This window comes from Biomphalaria glabrata, chromosome 9, assembly GCF_947242115.1.
Source record: "Biomphalaria glabrata chromosome 9, xgBioGlab47.1, whole genome shotgun sequence".
Classification (NCBI taxonomy): domain Eukaryota; kingdom Metazoa; phylum Mollusca; class Gastropoda; family Planorbidae; genus Biomphalaria; species Biomphalaria glabrata.
Genome location: NC_074719.1, coordinates 21,549,926 through 21,571,347, shown reverse-complemented (window position 1 = coordinate 21,571,347; position 21,422 = coordinate 21,549,926). Strand labels below are relative to the sequence as shown.

The 21,422-nt window shown below is 37.1% G+C and overlaps 2 protein-coding genes across 8 annotated transcripts in view; one reads left to right on the top strand and one right to left on the bottom strand.

Annotated features, from left to right (window-relative positions):
• The window catches only part of LOC106073755 (glutamine synthetase-like), a 72,629-nt gene that overhangs the window by 6,812 nt on the left and 44,395 nt on the right, over nucleotides 1-21,422 (top strand). The gene's annotated exons all lie outside the window — the stretch shown is intronic.
• On the bottom strand, nucleotides 452-20,867 carry LOC106073759 (uncharacterized). Its single transcript, XM_013234399.2, has 6 exons — nucleotides 20,656-20,867; nucleotides 14,638-14,804; nucleotides 11,144-11,312; nucleotides 9,587-9,633; nucleotides 2,096-2,285; nucleotides 452-1,040 (listed from the first exon to the last, which is right to left on the bottom strand). The coding sequence occupies exons 2-6, from the start codon at nucleotides 14,802-14,804 to the stop codon at nucleotides 936-938; spliced, it is 678 nt and encodes a 225-aa protein (XP_013089853.1). The 5' UTR covers nucleotides 20,656-20,867; the 3' UTR covers nucleotides 452-935.

The window sequence follows — 21,422 nt, the reverse complement described above, 5'->3', positions numbered from 1 at the left end:
ACGTCACAATTTGTGGGCAGTTTAGACCAATAACTCGTTGCCAAGTCGTGCTAGCTATTAAATTTCCCTTGTTGGTATGAAACAACATATTGAATATCCAGTATTAACTAATAGGTTATTTTATTTATTTTGTATTCATGTCTCGTCTATGCCAATGATAAATTTGTACAAAGTTTCAACTTGATACAAGAATGGGTGAGGGAGAAAAAACGTGTACATGTTTTCCCAGACAGACAGACAGACGGACAGAAAGAGTGAGTTGATATAAGTTTTGTAGAAATACTGGTCTACACGGGGAGTCCAACTGGAGCCGAATGTCCTCTCAAAATGTTTCAGCAAACATTGTGGTCAACTTTTATTTTGCCCGTTGTAAACAAAACGAATCTCTAGATATGATCTACTTACCAGACCTAACCAGTTGGTTAATTTAAAAAATGACAAAAAAGTAAAATGCAATTAATAGTCTTTATTACTGCTCTTGTGTGTGTGTGTGCGTGTGAGCTTTAAGAGCGTTTAGTTTATTATAAAGATCATATTTATATATTTAATACAACTCTTTGAGGACCATCTGGAAATGAAGTGACCTTCGTTGAGCCCCTGACTTGTTGCAGGAGTAACTCTCTATCATTTCTACTTTTGATTCTATTCAAGTGATATCATAAACATTGCAACTGGTGTTTGGCGCTGAACATAGACTGAATGAGTTGACACATTCCCTAGAGCCTATCACTCGTAGAATACATCCTGAGAAGTGGGTAGAGCCTTCAGTGTAAGTCCAAACTTAAATTTAAAAGGCAATCATTTCAATCTAGGATTAGGCATGATCAACAAAGACACACACACACACACACGTATATATACACACATGCACTCGCAAACACACACTCATACGCTCACACACACAAGCATCAAGTTTCTTAAAGTTTGACACATGTCTAGTCATCCCCATCAAATGCAGTCAAGGCTGATACACTGCTGGACGAGCCTCGTTGTACCTTGTCTCCCAAGTACAGCTTGTGATACAGCGTCATACGACGTCTCTATGGATACAGAAAGAAAGATAAATTATGCTATCTTTTGTACTTAGTTTTATTTTTGTTTTTGTTCTGTAAAGCCACCATACAAAGTCAATGGGAAAGACTTCTTGTAGTTTCTTGTTCAGTAACTCTACCATACAAAGTCATTGGGAAAGACTTCTTGTAGTCTCATGCTTCTAGTCAATACTTTTGATATCAAAAATCCAGAAAAATTCAGGTGATTTTTTTCTAGCATTTTTTCTTTTTACAATTCCTCTATTTAGCTTGCAAATTCTTCATCGGGTCAAAACAAAAACAACAACAAAAACCTGGGCGGACACGGTTTGACGGTGTATTACTTTGGGAAAACAATTCCTAGCTAATTGGCCACACTCTGGTTTGAATTTTTCAATGTATAATAACAAATTCCTATCTTGAACACAAATACGTCAGCGGGTATTCCCGCATGTATTCATTACAGAGTTCAATAAATACATTTATTTTTGTGCACCGTCTTCGAAGTCAGGATCTATAGAATTGTATGAACTAGGAGTGGATGTATTGCATGCGTATATTTTTTTTTGTTTTTTTTTTTTTTGGGGGGGGGGGGTTCAGCTGGTATGAGGGCGGGATAGAGAGTTCCTTTTCTATCTATCATTCTTTAGTTATCAAGAGCAAAGTAATGGCTCTTACTGAGAGTCATCAGCTCCATAAGGAAGGAATAGCCTTAAAAAAAACAACACTTTTTTTAACAAAACCTCTATTCAAGTCACAACTTTGTGAATGAACCTGGACAATGATCTTAAATAGGGCTCTAACAAATTTCCTATAAATTTAATAGGTGATGTACATTGCTGAGCAAAAAATTATTTGCTCGTCGGCCACACGGGGAAAACTCTAGTTTGACTATTATCATTTTTCAAGTAGAAAAGGAAATCCATTTAAATTTAACTAAAATTGGAGTAAAAAATGATGTATCTATATTTCTGTACAGATTATATGTATTTATCTTAATTTCTAGAGAGACTAGATCTATATATCATTCTTATATGTGTTTAATTGCCACTAATTGGACTTACTTTGGCTTCAATTCTTTTCTTCTTATCTTGAGCCAATTCTCTTTTGACGCTTCTTAACAAATCGCCGTCCTGTTTGAAATGTTTTCTCGCATCACGGCCTCGTTTTTCTTTCTTTGTTAGACTGTTCTTTCTGTACTCGTGTATCTTGTCCATAATCATTGTTGTACGCTTGACTTCCGCATTAATTTGTCTGGGGGGGGTCAAAAATATTCTTAACAAATACATGAGGCATTATACTTTCGTCCTTAGCTCACCTACAAGTTCTTATACTTTTAAAAACAAACTCAACAATGAAGGATGATACATTCTGGTCAACTCAATATGGAACACAATGAGCGGAGCAAACATTCTTGCTTTGGCTAGTGGAGTAGCAACGATGGCATGGCAGTGCCCTATGAGCGAGGTACTCTGACTACAAAGGGGGAGTAATTGGGCAACGGAAAGAAAGAAACAATTGAGATTTTACAAATTTGAATATATCAATTTTTTACAAAATTTAACTGGCGTATTTATAGTTTAAAAATTATTTTGATGGCGTGCAAGATATTACCTGAGCTTGAATGCCTTTCTTTTTAATTACATACTGGATGGTTTATTTGTCACACTTAATCAGCAGGCACTAGCGGGACCGTATAGAGAGATCCACGTAAAGTTCAAGATGAAACGTATCTCTTTTATGAGCCTTGTGACCCGGGAAAAAGATTTTATCGCGTAGCCAGGATGAGGAATTGGCTCTTCACCGACTCCTCTGTCTGGAGGAGACCCCCATCAACAATCCAATCGTTTGGTCCTGGGACACGGTACCTTAAGCCAAAGCAATGGATTCCCCCGACCCATGCGAGGCCGGAGGTCAAGCCCACGGGGGAGGGGCCCTCCATATTCCTATAATGTGCCATTGCCCCCGTTATGGAGTCATCACCGCCCGTATGATCTCCGTTGGGGAACGGCGCAATGGGTTTCGGACTGATTTGTAAGCCTTTCTCACATCCCCACCACGTGCAAGTACACTCGCTAGAGCATATCTGTGGTAGCCCACTGGGAGCTCTGTTTGCTCTCGCCCTTAGCCTTTCCGCTTCCCCGGATGGATGTTTCCAAGGAGGTGCTACGCTGAGGCGATGGGAGCATTTCCTCCGACTAGCGGAACCAGAACTTTCTCTCTCCAACTAGTGCGGTCTGGGGCAATGGTCAGTATCAATGTTCACTGTTATAAGGTCCTGTTTTATTACATCCACGTAACGGAGGTTGGGGCTAGCAGTTTTTCTTGAGCCAGACGCGAGTTGCCCGTACAGAATGATTTTCGGGATGCGATTGTCCTCCATCCGGCGAACATGTCTGTAAGGATCACAGTATTGCACACTCTCTCTTGCCATGTGATTTTCAAGATCCTTCGGAGGCAGTGCAAGTGAAATGAGTTTAGTTTTCTCTTTTGCTTTGCGTACTTAGTCCACGACTCACTGATGTACAATAGCTTACTCTATTTTGAGCTTCTGGTTTTCTCAAACTCTTGGTCGTAGTCGATGCGGCCTTCCCTATGAGTTTTTTTTTTTATCTCCTCTTCTAGAGATAAGTCGTCTTTAATTGTAGATTCAAGATAGAAGATTTCATTTACGGCATCCAGCTTGTTATCGTCTATGAGGATGGAGGGTGGTGCTGTAGCAGGTGGTCCCATAACATTTGTTTTCTTCTTGCTAATGGTTAGGCCATACTCTTTACAAGCCTGATAGAAGCGGGACATTAGTGACTGAAGCTCCTTGTGTGAGTGTGCCACTACCACTGAATCGTCCGCGAATAGCATATCTCTTACGAGGGGGGGGGGTTGGATTTTAGTTTTGGCCCTCAATCTGGCAATATTTAGAAGTTTGCCATCAAATCTGGAATTGAGATTGATGCCTTCGGTGGATTTGTCAAACGCGTGGTGGATTAGCAGGGAATAGAGAATTCCGAAGAGGGTTGGGGCCAGGACACATCCTTGTTTGACTCCGCTGTTTATACTGAAACTAAGGGCCCTGATTGACTTATCACTAGTTCTCCAACTAGCCGTGGACGAAAAAATAATCAAGTTTTACCAGTTTCTGTGCTCCTAGAACAACCTTTCACTATCGAAACAGCAGCGGTTAAATTTATTGAAAAGGTTTTTTAATACGCGATTTAGACTAGAGCGGGAAACGGGCAGGGGGAATTCAATGGGGCTATAGGAAATGCATTTTTCCCTCTAGGCCTGAAACTGATGGTTCAAATGATGGTTTGCGATATCTAATAGCTCAAACTGCTTACCTATGATTAAAGAAAAAAAAACAAGGTTACAAAGACAGTTTGTGTGGAAACATAAACTCAAAATAAACTCAAAATCGGCTCCCTAAGTGGTCCACCCAGGCAGGTAAAAAGGCAGGTTTCAATATTTTCAGAAAGAACATCATAGTGAATTCTATCAAAGACAAATGACAGAGAAGAATGGAGAAAGAAGGTTGACAGATCTTGTGTGGTGCCCCAACGGTCCATCAGACCAAAGGATAGGGGGAAATAAATGTGAAGTTAAATGAGAACCTGGCCTAACTGATGTCTTATAATGAATATCTAATTGATCTAATTGTTTTGTAAAGGGTCAATCTCTTATTCCGCAAGAAAAAAAAATCCTTTAGTTAAGTGCTCTATAGTTATAATGTAGCGCAGCAGTAGACGCGATAACATGAAAAACTACTTATTAATTGTTGTTTTAAATTTAAATCAGTGATTCCCAAAGTGATCTATATAAACCCCCATAGGTCTACAAAGACTTCCAAGGGTCTAGGAAAGTGAAAAAGTAAATTGGGGGTATCTATGAGATGGGCACGGGGGTCTACGATAATGAATCTCATTTCAGCAGGTCATGACTTTAATTTTCATATCGCGTTAATGGAATTATTGTATACACCCATTTATGATTTGTACCTTTCTAAATGTTCGAATGAAAAAAAAATTATATTTAGTTAAATAACTCTATTTATATGGCTTAATATTGTCTAGTTGTAGCTTTAACAAGTAGAAATGTAGACTGTACAGCGTTGAATATTTAAAGTTGGACTTCATTCCTTGCGTGTCAAATAAGCGATTGTTTATGTGCCTTATTTATGATGCTATGAAACCAGCTAAGCTGGAGGATCATTAAAGACGATGCCACCCTGATAAAAAAGATAAAGGTTTGAAAAACTTTTGAACACTCAACGATAAAGTTCAGAATAGATCCACAAAATCTCGATCGACATCAAATAGTAAGATGAGTTATAACAATAAAAGCTTCTTCTTCGTAGTAATTATTATTATGTTGGGGTGTTCAGATTACTCAACCAGTATCTGAGATGAACTGCACAGTGGTTTCCAGATCAGGCAGCTCTCCACAGAGTTTCTCTTATATGGTGGTGTTTTGAGGCCAGTGTCTTATCCGAGCCTTTTGATGAATAATGCAGTTATGAAGGCCATGGTCGGCATTCTCTGTTGATACTCCGCATAGGCAAATTTCACTGGTCCCAATTTTCAGCTTCAGGAACATATGTTGTCTTATTCTGTTGTGTCTGGTTCTTATTTGAGAAATTAGACGTAGGTCGTATCGGAATAGTTTATAATAGGCGTCGTGCTTCTTGTTATTTGGATGAGAGGTTGTCCATTTCTCTTTTTTTCTATTTAATATTAGTTTTTTATTTGTATTTGTTCTCACACTTGGCTAGTGTGTCAACCTTCTCGTTTTCGTCTATTTCAATATGTGCTGGTATCCATTGGAGAACAGTTATTCTGCTGTTGTTATTGAGCTTTATAAGTGCTGTACTGAGTGGTTTCACATTGGAGGAATCAGAGTGTTCCAAGCTTTGGAGGATTTCTTTTGCATCGATCAGGAAAACAGTCTAGCTGTTTGGCGTACTTGGGGGATTTGCTAGCATGGTAGCTGCTAGTTCCAGTGCTCCCATTTCTGCTCTGTGGCTATCAGAGAGCTCACCAGTGGCAATGGACATGATTTTCATAATTAATTTGTCTCAATTGGGACATTTGTTGAGTATTCCAGCTCCTTCATTTGTGGTGGCTTTTTGAGATAAACTCTGACCCAATGGTTGTTAAGGCAATGAATTTATAGAAGAGAATTTACTAGTTTCTTGACCTCAGTAGGATTGTAGTTACAGTAGACTTTCTCCTTATGTAAGTTTTGCAAACAACATATTTCTCCAAATTACATATTTCTCTAAACAGGAGGCTGAGTCAACCTTATGTGATAATGGAATATTTTTATTGGCATATGTTCAATTTATTATAGATAAAAGAAAATTTAAAAAAAAAACAACAACTATGTTCTGTGTGAAACCTTATACAATGATACTTAGTGCAAATTAATACTTAATGTTTGGAAGGTCCACTTCATAGAACAACAAACTCTTCAATGAAACCAAATCTCCGAAGCAAAGGATGGTGAGCTTGCAAACCTTTTATAACAAAACGTTTCCAGTGTTTGTTGATTGTATTATATAAAACAAAATAACTATTATTTTGGTTTAAATCTGAATTTTATTAATAAAAAGATATAACTTGAAATGTAGCTTTAAATTATTTTATTATTTTACTATTCGACTCACTGGCTATAAATTAGTTTTAAAAGCGCAAAATTTCAAGTTAACGAATTTTCAAAAATGAAATATTGTATAACCGAATCAGGGGGTCTACGGGAAGCTGAAAAACATGGTAAGGTGTCTACGAGACCAAAAGTTTGGGAACCACTGTTTTAAATTGTTCAACTTATATGCATACTAAATAGATTTTTTCTCTTTAAAAAAAAGTAAACATTTTTTTGTGTGTAAATGTAGTAGTTATTATAACAGAACTTAGTTAACTTAGCAATACAAATGTAAAAAAAAAAAAAAATTGACTAAAAATCTAAAACCGTTTGCATAACTGTGTTAAAAATATGGTAAATTGTTATCTCCCCTACTAAGGAGCCTCCCGTGTTTGTTACTATTAATAGTGATTAGTTGGAAAAGTGGTGTATTTTTATGAAAAAACTGCTTGCATAAGTGATTAAAAAAAATTAGATTTTTCTCTTTCAGAAAAGAAAAAAAAGTAGCCGTTGCATCAGAACTTTGAATGTTCTAAAATATTACGATGTCGGATTTTCACTATCTTTTCTAGTTTACAAGATCTAAACGGGACGGACGGAAGGACGGACAGACATTCCACACAAAACTAATAGCGTCTTTTCCCCTTTCAGGGGCCGCTAAAAAAAGAAAAAAAAAGGTAAAACTAACCAAAGGTGCTAAATCTACAATTCAAAAGCTGAAAAGTTTTTGTGGTGATGCTAAAAAAAAAGTTAGGGGTTATTGTAATAAAAAAGGTAAGGTCCTTAATATGTGAAAGCAGTTTTGTGTGTGTGCGTGGGGGGGGGGGGGGTTCCAACCGAAAAGCAACATAGAAGAATAGATTAAATATTTTGATATTGCATTGACAAGTTGAAGAAAAGATTGTACGTAGTGGAAGCGGATTAGTAACAGTACTATTAGAAAAGCTGTTGTGTGTGTCGGGGAGGGGGAAATAAAGCAGATTGTTCCAAATCAATTCAAAATGTTTGTCCGACAAATTACGATGCGTGGGTTGAAAAACAAAACAAAATGGGGGAGGGGGGGTCTAGAGAAAGAGAAGGAGAGAGAGCGGGATGTTTCATTTCATTCTAACAGTTACACGGGCCAAAAGTCTGTCAGAGAAAACGTTGAGATGTGGTAAATAAAAAAAAAAGGATGGTATGTCCCGGCAATATAAAGCGTGGGAACAAATCAACGGGCAAAGCATATATTATTAACATAGCCGGTGTGTATTAGTATTTAGTATATATTATTAACATAGCCGGTGTGTATTAGTATTTAGCATATATTATTAACATAGCCGGTGTGTATTAGTATTTAGTATATATTATTAACATAGCCGGTGTGTATTAGTATTTAGCATATATTATTAACATAGCCGGTGTGTATTAGTATTTAGTATATATTATTAACATAGCCGGTGTGTATTAGTATTTAGCATATATTATTAACATAGCCGGTGTGTATTAGTATTTAGTATATATTATTAACATAGCCGGTGTGTATTAGTATTTAGTATATATTATTAACATAGCCGGTGTGTATTAGTATTTAGTATATATTATTAACATAGCCGGTGTGTATTAGTATTTAGCATATATTATTAACATAGCCGGTGTGTATTAGTATTTAGCATATATTATTAACATAGCCGGTGTGTATTAGTATTTAGCATATATTATTAACATAGCCGGTGTGTATTAGTATTTAGCATATATTATTAACATAGCCGGTGTGTATTAGTATTTAGCATATATTATTAACATAGCCGGTGTGTATTAGTATTTAGCATATATTATTAACATAGCCGGTGTGTATTAGTATTTAGCATATATTATTAACATAGCCGGTGTGTATTAGTATTTAGCATATATTATTAACATAGCCGGTGTGTATTAGTATTTAGCATATATTATTAACATAGCCGGTGTGTATTAGTATTTAGCATATATTATTAACATAGCCGGTGTGTATTAGTATTTAGCATATATTATTAACATAGCCGGTGTGTATTAGTATTTAGCATATATTATTAACATAGCCGGTGTGTATTAGTATTTAGTATATATTATTAACATAGCCGGTGTGTATTAGTATTTAGTATATATTATTAACATAGCCGGTGTGTATTAGTATTTAGTATATATTATTAACATAGCCGGTGTGTATTAGTATTTAGTATATATTATTAACATAACCGGTGTTTATTAGTTATATATTATTAACATAGTCGGTGTTTATTAGTATATATTATTAACATAAGTACAGAATTCGTATACACATTGTGTGATTTCTCTACTATTTTAATATTGATAAGTAAAAATATACTTAAAATACATTTATCTACAAACGCTATTCTTACCGTCTTTCCTTGTAAGATAGTTGGGTTTTTTTTCGTGTTAAAACATTGTTACGTAAAAGTCTTTTGCTCGATCGAAACAGGTCCCAATACAGAGCGATTTGATTAGCACGGAAACGATTTTTATGACAGCCTAGCCAAATGAGCCTTGTTAGGCCATTGCTATCAGATGAATGATCCTTTAGTTCAGAGGAAAATATGAATGGAAGTGGACATGGAGCGGTTTGAAAAGGACATTTTATTTCTTGTCTACTTCCAAGCACACGATGTATCCGAGCAACTGTTTCATAGTAAACGTCCTTTACCTTCGTACAACGGTTTCTGGCAGACTTTTGAGACTGGGCTAGAAGGCTTCTACTGAATCCCACCCTCCCCGAGCTAGTTCTGCTCTCCATTGAGACTACCCGCTCCCGCTTGCTCACATTTGAATACTTTGATGCCTCGTGAGCGGGAGTACCCAGGACAAATAAGAAATTAATTTCTCAAAAAAAATAATAATCATTAGCAAAAATCTTGAGCTAATGTTTGAAGCAAACTTACGCTTTGGCTAAAGTTGCCATTGAGAGCTTTCTTTGGCGTCCTGTTTCCTAGTTCAGTGGATAAAGAAACAAAAATAGGAACACAGAAGTGTTGTCAGAAAATAACAACTAGTGGAGAGTACTGAGTATTTTGATGTTCCCCCTTAGATAGATAGATAGATAGATAGATAGATAGATAGATAGATAGATAGATAGATAGATAGATAGATAGATAGATAGATAGATAGATAGATAGATAGATAGATAATATATTTTTATAACTTCTGGATACAAGCACTTTTAATGAACACAAGAGAGAGAGAGAGAGAGATGCCAAATTGTATTTTATGAACTTCCAACAACAAAAATATACATTTAAAAAAACATCAAAACGTATTTGGCTTGAACCTAAAAGTATTCTTCCTACATGATGAAGCGCTTCATAAAATGAAAGATTCGTAATTAAAGTCTCAAATTGTTAACAGTCTAGGCCAGAGAAGGGCAAATGTAAGGTAGTAAACTATTGCCTGATCCACATCAATGGTTTAAAGCCTTTTTTAAATTTGGAATCTAGGCGAACTTCTGTTTTCTGTTGAATGCCTGAAAACTTGATAAAGAATGAGGTAGGGGCCTACTCCTTCAGAAACCAAATCCACATCAAACTTCAATTATTATGCATTAGTATCAGTGCAATGTGGAGATATATTCGTAATTGAAAACAAAAGTAAATTAAAACCATTGGAAATTGTTTCTTAGATTTGACCACGTTCTGATGACAATATCTTCTTTATGTATAAAAATACAAGCTATTTAGAGTTGAATATATTCAAGCGACACAGACCAAGGCAAAAAACAATGTACACAGAGATGCATTCACACCTGATAAAATAAGTATCCAAAATGGTGAAAGACTCATCTTTGATGTTTTTACGATACTTCATAAGTGTACAGCATAGAAGAAAAAGTGAAAAAAAAAAAAGATAATTCCAAGGAAAGTGAAATTGTTAAGTTAGCTTTCTTTCTTTCTTTTTTTATTATTATTATTGTTTTGTTTTATGTTTGGCCAAAAGAATAGACAAAACTTCTTATGATTCTGGACATTTTTTGATTTGATGATTGGCATATTTGAAGCATATTACGTTATACCTAAAAATATATATTTCAAAAACTGATTCAACTGCAACTCAAATGAGCTTGAATATTTCCAACACCTGCACTGGCAATCATCTCTTAAAATATTGTAAATTATTAAAATGCATCAACTATATATTTATATGCTTTCAAAACTTATTGTCTCGCGATCTTTAAATTCTAAAACAAAAAGTGATACCCAGCTTACGGTCCGTGGGCCACATCCGTCTCTTAACACGATACCATCCGAACCTTCTGCTCACAGAGCATAATGAAGTGCAGTAGCGTAGTTCCATCGGACATTTTTTAGTTGAGGCGTCACGTGACGAGCACGCCAAAAATGTCTATTGCCAACAAGCCTAAAAATGTTATGCATCAATGTTCTGAACTAAACGCATGAGCTGGAAACGTTGATGTCATAACCAACAAATAGAACGCACGCACTTACCAACTCCAGAGCTAAGATTGGAAGCAACGATCTCTTTCCATTGGTCACCGTTGAAGAGTAGAACTGCTGCTGTGCTGGCCCGCTGTCAACCAAAGGAAATCTACAAGTCAGGATTATCTTCTGGCTGCTCAACACCTGAGCTTCGGTAGGGCTATTAAAACCCAACTTACTGTGCAATGAAAACATAGAAAACATTTTAAACCCAAATTACTGTGCTATGAAAATATGGTAAACATTTTAAACCCAGCTTGCTTAAAATGCTTAAAACATATCAAACCCAAACTTACTGTGCAATGATAAACATTTTAGAGCATTTTAGAGTTTAGAGCAATATGTTTTTTACAAAGCTTATATCAACTCACTCTGCCAGTCTGTCTGTCTATCTGTCTGTCTGTTAAAAGTATGTACTGGTTATTTCTCCCACGCCCATTCTCGGATCAAATTGAAACTTCGCACAATTATTCATTGACATAGACAAAACATAAATCGATTACAAAAAAGTAACCAATTAGACTATTAATTATTGGTTTTTTTTTTTTTTATCTGTGTAATAGCAACAATGGAAACTTATACTTTCGTATTCACAGATATGGTCAAATTTGTTGGGTTTAGTCTCCTTAAATAATAATTAACTCTATTTCTTCCTCATGCATTCTCCGATCAAGTTGATACTTTAAACAATTATTTATTGTACCTAACAAAACATGAATCAATAAAAAAGAATACTCTATTAGTCAATTAATTATTGGTAATAAATTATTTTGTTTGATATCGAATAAGGCAAAGAATTTGTAAATTTTGGTAGATATAGTTTTAAGGACGGAGTTATTCCCCTTTTAATTAGCTTCGGTGTGTTTTTAAGAAGGTTTTTTTTTTTGCTTGTTTAAATGTGAGAAAAACATGTATCTAAGGACAGTGTTGAATGATCTCTCACTTGCATGTGGTTCAAACTAGTTTAAACTGGTTCTTTTAAGTATATTTTTGTTCCTTTTTTTTGTATATTCCCTTGTAGCTATAAATAGATCAATTTATTTATCGTGCAAGACATTGCATTAATAATGAGGTCAATGGTCAATTAATTAGCAGGCTGAAAAATCTTTAAAGATGAGGAGGCAGACCTGTAATTTCTTGGTTCAAAGAAAGGAGGTACAACATCAGTGCCAAGAGGTGGGGTTTGGAGGGGTTGTTGTCAGTGAATTAGTGTTAGAATAGGTAAGGAAGGTTAAGGTACCCCGTTAGTGTTAGAATAGGTAAGGTAGGTTAAGGTACCACGTTAGTGTTAGAATAGGTAAGGTAGGTTAAGGTGCCCCGTTAGTGTTAGAATAGGTAAGGTAGGTTAAGGTGCCCCGTTAGTGTTAGAATAGGTAAGGTAGGTCAAGGTGCCCCGTTAGTGTTAGAATAGGTAAGGTAGGTTAAGGTGCCCCGTTAGTGTTAGAATAGGTAAGGTAGGTCAAGGTACCCCGTTAGTGTTAGAATAGGTAAGGTAGGTCAAGGTGCCCCGTTAGTGTTAGAATAGGTAAGGTAGGTTAAGGTACCCCGTTCTGAGCTAAGATCTATTGGACAGGAGATGTCAGGCTCATCTGTTTCTATGGCTGACGGAAACGAGTGTGTCATGTGGCCAGCACAACGATCAACCGATTGTACTTCTCCAATTGACCATTCACCAAGGTCCATCAGGTAGTTGACCCATTAGTGTTGGGGGACTCAGGGAGGTCCTGAAAATCTCGATCTTCAAAATGCCAGTTCTCCAAGAATTTTGAACTCCGAGACTCTTCAGTGTGTAAACGAAGCGTTTGACTACTTGGTCACCTTGCCCAATAAGTGTTAGAATATTTAGACTTGCATGTATCCTTCAAAACTATGAGACTCAGCGATGGCATATAGAGGTCAGTGCATCTGTAATATTTCAGTTCTTTGACCCATGGTTTGCACTGTAGATTTACTGTTATTGTGGACGCAACAAAAGTTCTTCACTCTTTCTTGAGAGACTCCTAGAGCTGCCGAATCTGCGCAGTTCATCTCAGATATATCTGAACTTTATCACGAAAGCGCCAAAAAAAAAAGTCGAAAGAGGAAAAAGCCGTCTGCAATTTTCAGCTCAGCTTTAAGAAAATGTTTTAATGTTGTTGTTTTTTTTTACTGAAACCTGATTCATAATCTTGTCCAGAGAATAGTTACTACCAACTTTGTTCAGTAGTGGAGCCTTTGGGGCTTATACTTTTTCTTTGGGAACATTTTTATTTCCTGCTCTGTTAGCGGCTGAATAGCACCGCGCCATGGGCCTAATGTGTTCCGCAGGCCGTAGTTTTAAACGTCACTGCATTGCAGTGTGGCTGAATCAAGCCAGTTGATAAACGTGCACAGCTTGGCAAATTGTATGTGTGTGAGTATGTGTGTTGTTATTCATAACAAAATGTTATGTGATGAGTTGCAATACAAAATTTTATAATTTGATGTTTTGCCAAAACTCTGAAAATAAAACCAACCATCTCTCTCCACTCGGCAACAAAAGATAATCGTTTTTTTTTTGTTTTTTTTTTACAAATCTCAAATCAACTCACTCTGTTTGTCTGTCTAAAACATAAAAAAAAGAAAGGTAAATTTCCCCTTTCACACTTTACAATTTATAGAGCAGATGATGATAAGGTCATTTGTTTCTTGGGCCCACGGTTAACGAGCAGCGTGTCATGTGGCCAGCACAACGACCAAACGCCTTTACTTTCCCCAACTAAAGTACCCATAATAGTTGGGTGGACTCAGGGGAGCCCTGAAAATCCCGAAATTCAAAATCCTAGTCTTCATCGAGATTCGATCCCAGGACCACAGGTTCGAAAGCCATGCGCTTAACCGCTCAGCCACCGCGCCACCGTTTGTCTGTCTGCCTGGTTCAATTTTTTTTACACGCTATTTCTCCACCACATATCCTAGGATGAAAGTTGAAACTTTACACAATTATATGTTGTACCTAACAAAACATAAATCAATCAAAAAAATTACTAACTATTTAATTAATTATAGGTAATTAATGATTTAGTTTGATATCAAAAAAGGGAAATAAATGCTACTTAATGAGAGATGTGGCTTATGTCTGGAATTATTACTCTTATCACGTTCTGCACATGTTTTTTTTCCCTTTTCCTAGTCTCGGGTCAAAGTTGAAATTTCACATAATTATTCATAGTCGATGACAATACACATATCAATAAAAAACTTACCATATAATAATTTGTGCAAGCAGCAATGCTCAACATTTGTTCCAGCAATGGCCATTGAAACACCCATCACGTGGGTTGCATCATCTCTAGCGCCTAGTCCAATGGAACAGTGCCTTTACGGCTTCATCATGCATATGAGATTATGTTTCAAGGAGCCAGATAACACCTCTACCCTGGCCTGATGTGACCCGCGAGTCGTAGTTTGGACACCCAAGAGCTCTTCAACACGGAACACTAAATTATAAAACTGTAAGACTTTTCAAAAGAGCTGGCACTTACTTTCTGATGTATGAGATATCTGCAACTATTTCTTTACGCGGCACCTTGGCTTTGGGTTCTGTAGCAGGTCTGGCTACGTCCTTATACACTTTAGCGAAACGTTCGCGAAGGTCTGTTTGGGATTTTGGTTTCTTCCCCGTGGGAATAAGGATGTCATAATCTCCCATCTGAAATGTTTCGTGAAATATATATTTTTAAGATCTTGATCAGTTGTGGACAACCTTTTACAGTCATCTGAACAATCTATTTCAGTCTGCTGGCCAGCCTGTTTTAGCATGCTGGCCAACTTGGTTTAGTCTGCTGGCAAACCTGTTTCAGTCTGCTGGCCAACTTGTTTCAGTCTGCTGGCCAACTTATTTTAGTCTGCTGGCCAACATGTTTCAGTTTGCTGGCCAATTTGTTTTAGTCTGCTGGCCAACTTGTTTCAGTCTGCTGTCCAACTTGTTTTAGTCTGCTGGCCAACTTGTTTTAGTCTGCTGGCCAACTTGTTTTAGTCTGCTGGCCAACTTGTTTTAGTCTGCTGTCCAACTTGTTTTAGTCTGCTGGCCAACTTGTTTTAGTTTGCTGGCCAACTTGTTTCAGTCTGCTGTCCAACTTGTTTCAGTTTGCTGTCCAACTTGTTTTAGTCTGCTGGCCAAATTGTTTTAGTATGCTGGCCAACTTGTTTCAGTCTAGTGTCCAATCCATTTCATCCTGTAGGTCAACCTGATGTTGTTTCAGTATGGTGTTCATATACTTTCCCGACACGCGTGTCACAGGCCTAGACAATGGAAACTTTTATCGGTATCTTAAAAAAAAAAAGATCTGAAGTCTAGAGTCTCTACCTGGTTTTCTATAAATGTAATCGACATTTCGATCTAAAATCATTTAAACAGTAACACGAAATTCGCCAAACTATTTCGCAGTTATTATTATTGTTATCGCCTTAAAGCATAGAAACATAGTTCAGTTTCTTTGTTAGATTATTACATTTTGAAGTAAAAAATAGTTAAGTTCCCCTTTTAGACCTTGCAGTCTATAAATCAGATGAAGTTCATCTGTTTATGTGGTTCACGGTTAACAGTGTGTCATGTGGCGACCACAATGGTCAACGGCCTTTACTTATCTCCAACTCATGTCAGGTACCCATTAGACCTGGGTCGACTTATTTAAAGATCCCGAAATTAAAAATCCCAGTCTTCACCGATATTCGAACCCGGGACCTTCGGTTCGGAAGTCAATAATTCTCGCATCTGCGAGAGGTCTTTTAGTTAAATCGGAAAGGAGAAGAACCTTAGCAAAAATTAGTTCTAAGTGTGTTACTTCCAGTGTTCTGGAAACAACAGCATTCAGTGCAACAGTTTCCGAGTTCTGGGGATGGGAACTAAACAGAGACTCTGGCTAGCTGCTAGACGCCACGATGTTGCACAAAAGGGACTGTCTCAATAAAATGAGTGATTGGGGGATGACCTCGTTTGAGATAGCCTGACGAGATAGTCTGACCGAGATAATCTTACGAGATAGTCTAACGAGATAATCTTACGAGATAGTCAGACAAGATTGCCTAAAGATGTATCCCGATGAGATAGCTCAACGATATGGTCTGACGAGATGGTCTGACGAGATGGTCTGACGAGAAAGATGAGGCTCGTTTGCACAGTTTGCTATTTCCAGAATTTGAACTTTCAACTTTTAGTTAACTCTCTGGCCAATATCTAACGAACATACCCACCCTTTTTAAAATAGTGATTATACTATTCTAGTTAAGATTCACGTTATTTAAGTAGGGAAGTAAGGGTCTATTAATATATAAACACTCGGGTAGGATTAATCAGGTCAATTGAACAAAACTAAAGTACAGGATCACTGATGGAAACGAGGTCAGTGTCACACACAACAAAAGCATCAATAGTTTGTTGACTAACCGACCTACACATCATTCAATACCGTACTTCATTATCTAACACAGTCTCGGCATTTTGGGGAAGATCAATCTCTTTGCGATACCATACCAGAATATTCGACTCGGTTAGTTTATAATTGCATATTTGATCGATACCACTTGCTTTAAGGCAGAGACAGGAAAAAGGAAGGGTTGGGGGGGGGGGAGAGTTGGCAGAATCATTATCGATTCTAATTCTATATGGCATTTCGTGTTAGAATATTTCTTTAAAATAAAAAAAATTCAAAAAATGTCTAGGCCGGAAGTGGAAATATTGAAGTGAACTATGGGAACAGTGCTAGTTTTTTCTTTCTCTCTGCATTCATTGAGCCTTGATCTTTTCATTTCCTTCTAATTGACTGGCGTCGTTCTTATTTGTTCTGTCTAATTCTTTAATACCGTATGGGAGAGTTTGAGTTTTTGAAATTGGAAGTAGGCTTCAATTAGGCCAAGAACTACTATGTAAAATGTAATTGTAACCGCCTCAATTTTTGTAATAGGTGACACTGCAGTATTCTCATGAAGTGTATTTGCGAGTTTCGGATGTAACCGTGAGTAATGGTGGATGGTTTGACTGTGTAGTCTAAAGAAATTCTGATGAAATAATGAGATGGTCTGTCCTACTAGTTCAAGTTAATAACTACTGGTGTGAAAGTTGAAGAACGAGAGACATGAGACAGAATTGTATTTTGAGTGAGTTCAATCTTGTTCAAATTATCTTTTCACTAATTTTCTACACACATATATCCTTCTGCCGTAGGCTTATCTGTTTATATTTAAACATAAAAGTTCTATTCAGTTTGGTTTGAGAACAAGTTTGTGTCTGTTTATTTCAAACTCTACATTAAGAATTTCATCAACTTATTTTACTTGATGTTTGGAGCAACAAACCAAGGACAGAGTATCAAGAAGTATAATTATTTAAGGGGTTTTCTTTGAATGAAGAACTTTCAGAATTAAATTAATGACAATGACACATGTGCCTGTTGTTAAGTTTTTCCCCTTAAACTAAAACCAAGTATATCTCTATATTAGTCAGTGTTAAGAAAAACAAATTACTCCAGCAACTAGTTTTAAGATAAAGGTTCAGACAGGGTTGGCCTGCTTATAATTTAATGTGCACTACCTAGCAATCTTCTTTTCTAATTGTTCTTCTAGCATGATTAGCACTGATCCCCCCCAGTTCTACCAGATTGTCAAAATTAATTAGTGTCAAGACCAGTTCATTTTGTTTGGCTAGGCTATAGATCTAAATGTGATCTGGCTAGATCTCGTTTTCTGAGGTCATCTTTACTCAGATGATATGGCCTGCTTTTGATTGTTGAACTTCTTACAATTCTCGTATGTTCACAGAACCTGTGACAGGTGGGTAAATGTGACGTGTGTTTGGCGCGTTTTATGTCTAGGGGATGATTATTTTTAAAGCTATCACACACCAACCTATCAGCATATGAATCGGGAGCAGACACGCAACGAGACAAGCAATGAAAGATAGATACAAAAGTTAAAAAATGAAGAATATTTATTTACATAAATATACATATAAGAATAAAAAGGGGGAGGGTTTGCATCTATCTCTAGTATATTCTATGTTTAATCATCACTCTTGCACCTAATAAGAGAGTATGTCACTTTGTCCTCTGACTTAGCTGGTTTTCCTGTTGATGTCGCAGCTGGCTGTGTCCTGGCTTGAGGTTCTGCAGCTGGAGGTGGCGCTCTAGCGGATAGAGGGACGCCGGTGATATAGTTCTTGTGGAGTTTCAATCCCAAAATCTAATATCTGTATTGGGCACAGTAGGGCGGGTGGCCGGCTACCGTGGGCACACGTGTACTGCGGGCAGAGCGGATCTGCCTGGGCAGCGTAGTGAACAGGATATGTCTAGTGATTTGCAGAGGGTTGGCGTAGCTATGACGTCTCGCAAAGATCTGAATCTATAGGGACGTCGCACCTAATAGCTCGGCAGGTGGGCTGTCGAATAGGCGGGCAATGCCGATAGCGCCAAGTAATAGAGTTGAGTAGATCTCAGTAGGCAAAGGCAGTGCTGAATAGCACTAAGCACAAAGGCAGACACCTGAGGGAGGCTGCGGATAAATAAAAACAAGTTAGGACATGTCTCTCATGCGTCTTATCGATGCCCTCGACTGAGGTGCATTCGTCAGATTGGTAAAATTGCTTTTGAGCACAAAAGGGGAGATGATGACAATGGGATTTGGAAAAATAGATGGCTGATAGTAGCACTATACAAATGTACATAAAAGGGGAAATAATAATATAAAAATATAAATAGAAGGGGAAATAACAATCTCAAATAAACAACACAGGTGGATAGAGAAAGAGAATGGGGGGGGGTGAATTGGGCGGTGGTCAGCGACCAAGACGGTTTGTTTACATATGACCGTGGGTCGAGAACAATGGAGCGCGCTTGAATGGAGAGGGTGTCTGTTCAAGCGGCGCAACTCTCATTAGAGTAAAATGAGTAAAGGGGAGATAATTCATAACTCTTTTCTAGACGCAGTATTAGTGCGCTAGTAAAATTATTAAGGCGGACAGCCGAGATAAAGGAAATAAAATAAGATGTGCAAATATATACATGGTTGCATCAACGATCAATTGAGCAACGTAGCATTAATAGATTAATGCAATACATAAATAAATACATAGGACATGTTTATGTTTTCTACTTACGCCAGTGAGAAATACACAATGTACTAATTAAATATAAATGAACTAATAAAATACACATAATAATATCCAGTGGAAATAGCACAAAAGTAATTAAGATGGAACTTGTGATTAAGTACGGCTTACCACCAGGTATTCCTCTAGGAGGGAGAATAAATGATATAGTCCAGCCTCGATAGCTCAGCTCGAATGAGAAAGAGAGAGTCTGACTTGATTTAATTTACCTTATATACAAAGGCCTGGAAACGTGGGCTGAAACAGGAAATGTCCTAGGCTTAGAATTATCTTACACGTGGGTGAAGTCCGACAAGAGATGGGATTCGCACATTGGGAGGTCAATGGGCGTGTTTGTCCTCGTGGTCTCCTAGATCAAAGAGAGACATGGGAGAAAGGGGGGGGGGAGGGGTGACTTGCATTCCACACAAGGTGGTGTCCACTGCGGCTGTCAGACATCCTGTCGATAAGATCAAAGTCTGTGCGTATCTTTGCCCCGGTCAAGGGAAGATAACTCGAAAGACGTGGCCTAGCTATCTCCAATGTGGTCAACTAAGTCTAGCCTGGAGCGGAAACGGTGGTGCGGGTGGAGAATTTAGGGGTAGGATGGGGAAATAATTAAAATAAAATAAATAAATAGTGAAAAATAATAATTAATGCTGTGATAAATTTGAGTGACTCTGACAGCGAGTTTTTGACTTATCACAGAACCCAAGGTTTTGTTTCAGACTTGTGCTTGGATAGTTAGGAGAAAATATTAGCTGTCCAACAGAAATATGGAATGGGCGTTTATATTGGATGCAATACACATTGTTTTTTTTTTTGTTTTTTTACATTATTTTTATCCATATCACCAACGAGAGAGAGAGAGAGAGAAGTAAAAAGAGATGAAGCTGAATAGAGCTAGAAGAAATAGCGAGAAAGAAAAGAGAGATTGGAGAGACAGAGGAGAGAGAGAAAGACAGAGAGAAGGGCTCTTACGTCAATACCAATGATTTAGTTAGAAAAAATATTTAGACCTTGGCCAATTCTTGGATAGTCTACAAAGTAGATGACATAGCTTTAACTTCAACTTGAAATTACTTCATTCATAGTATAATACTATATCAGCTGGCTTACAAAGCAGGATTAATTCTCAATATGAACATCTACCTATTTTACGATATCAATTCTATTTCAATGTTGAATGCAATTTAGATTTTACACAAGGCACACTTTAACATGGTTAGTAAAACAATTTTATCTGATAGTAGGCTACATCTATAATAGTCTAGATATAAATCTATCATAATTCTATATCTAAATCAAGAGATAGATCAAGATCTTATCATCTAATCTAGATTTAGACAATTAATACATTATTATAGTTAAATTAGTTTAGCAGACTTAGAAACAGTTCCCCATTTGATAGTCAACTCACGTTGTTGGTGTCAAATAAAATTCTGACAAGATTTAAGATTGAGATGAAATCTAATACATGAACATGAACTTGGGCTACAAGCTATGGTTTTATGACCCTTTTCGAGATCTAGACTAGATCTAGTTCTAGTTCTAGATCTAAAAGCTTGTAAGCATGGTATGTTTTGTATTTTGAACAGGAAGTTTTGTCTAAGCCTGTTCTTTTATCCACAAAACATTTACTCCAGAAATCTCCGATGAGACGTGAAACAATTTATTTTTGCGCACTAGAGAAGACAGCGTTTCCTGCAGAACGATCGTGCTCCATGGGAAGAAACTCTTAGCAATGACTTAATTCTGTGTATATGTTGACCTAATCCGCAATAACATGCTTTCAATGTAAAGAGAACTATGCTCGGTTCGACGACATTCCTCGTTCCATATGCTAGGACAAATGTGTACAAATGCTCCTTCTTCCCTAGTGCTATTAGAGCATGGAATATGTTGCCTGAGCTAGCCAGGAAAGCCAGTGACTTGGCAGCATTTAAGTCATTGGTTAATATGCATGACGCGTAGGACGTAATCATCTTGTTTGAAGTAACGTCTGTATTATGTAAGATAAGACAAATGGTTCACACTAGTTCACAGACAACTGAGACAACTGGTTCAACGACTACTATATTATCTTATAAATTACAGACGTTCCTTTAAAAGAGAATATAATTGCGTCCATGTATTAGTCTAGTCGTGCATGTTAATTAGAGGTTTTAATTCTGCTAAGTCATTGGC

Coding starts and splice junctions, on each gene's coding strand:
- LOC106073759 (XM_013234399.2), bottom strand. CDS start 14,804: ATGGGAGATTATGACATCCTTATTCCCACGGGGAAGAAACCAAAATCC. Junction 11,313..14,637: donor GATATCTCATACATCAGAAA/GTAAGTGCCAGC, acceptor TTCATTGCACAG/TAAGTTGGGTTTTAATAGCC. Junction 9,634..11,143: donor CAATCTTAGCTCTGGAGTTG/GTAAGTGCGTGC, acceptor CCACTGAACTAG/GAAACAGGACGCCAAAGAAA.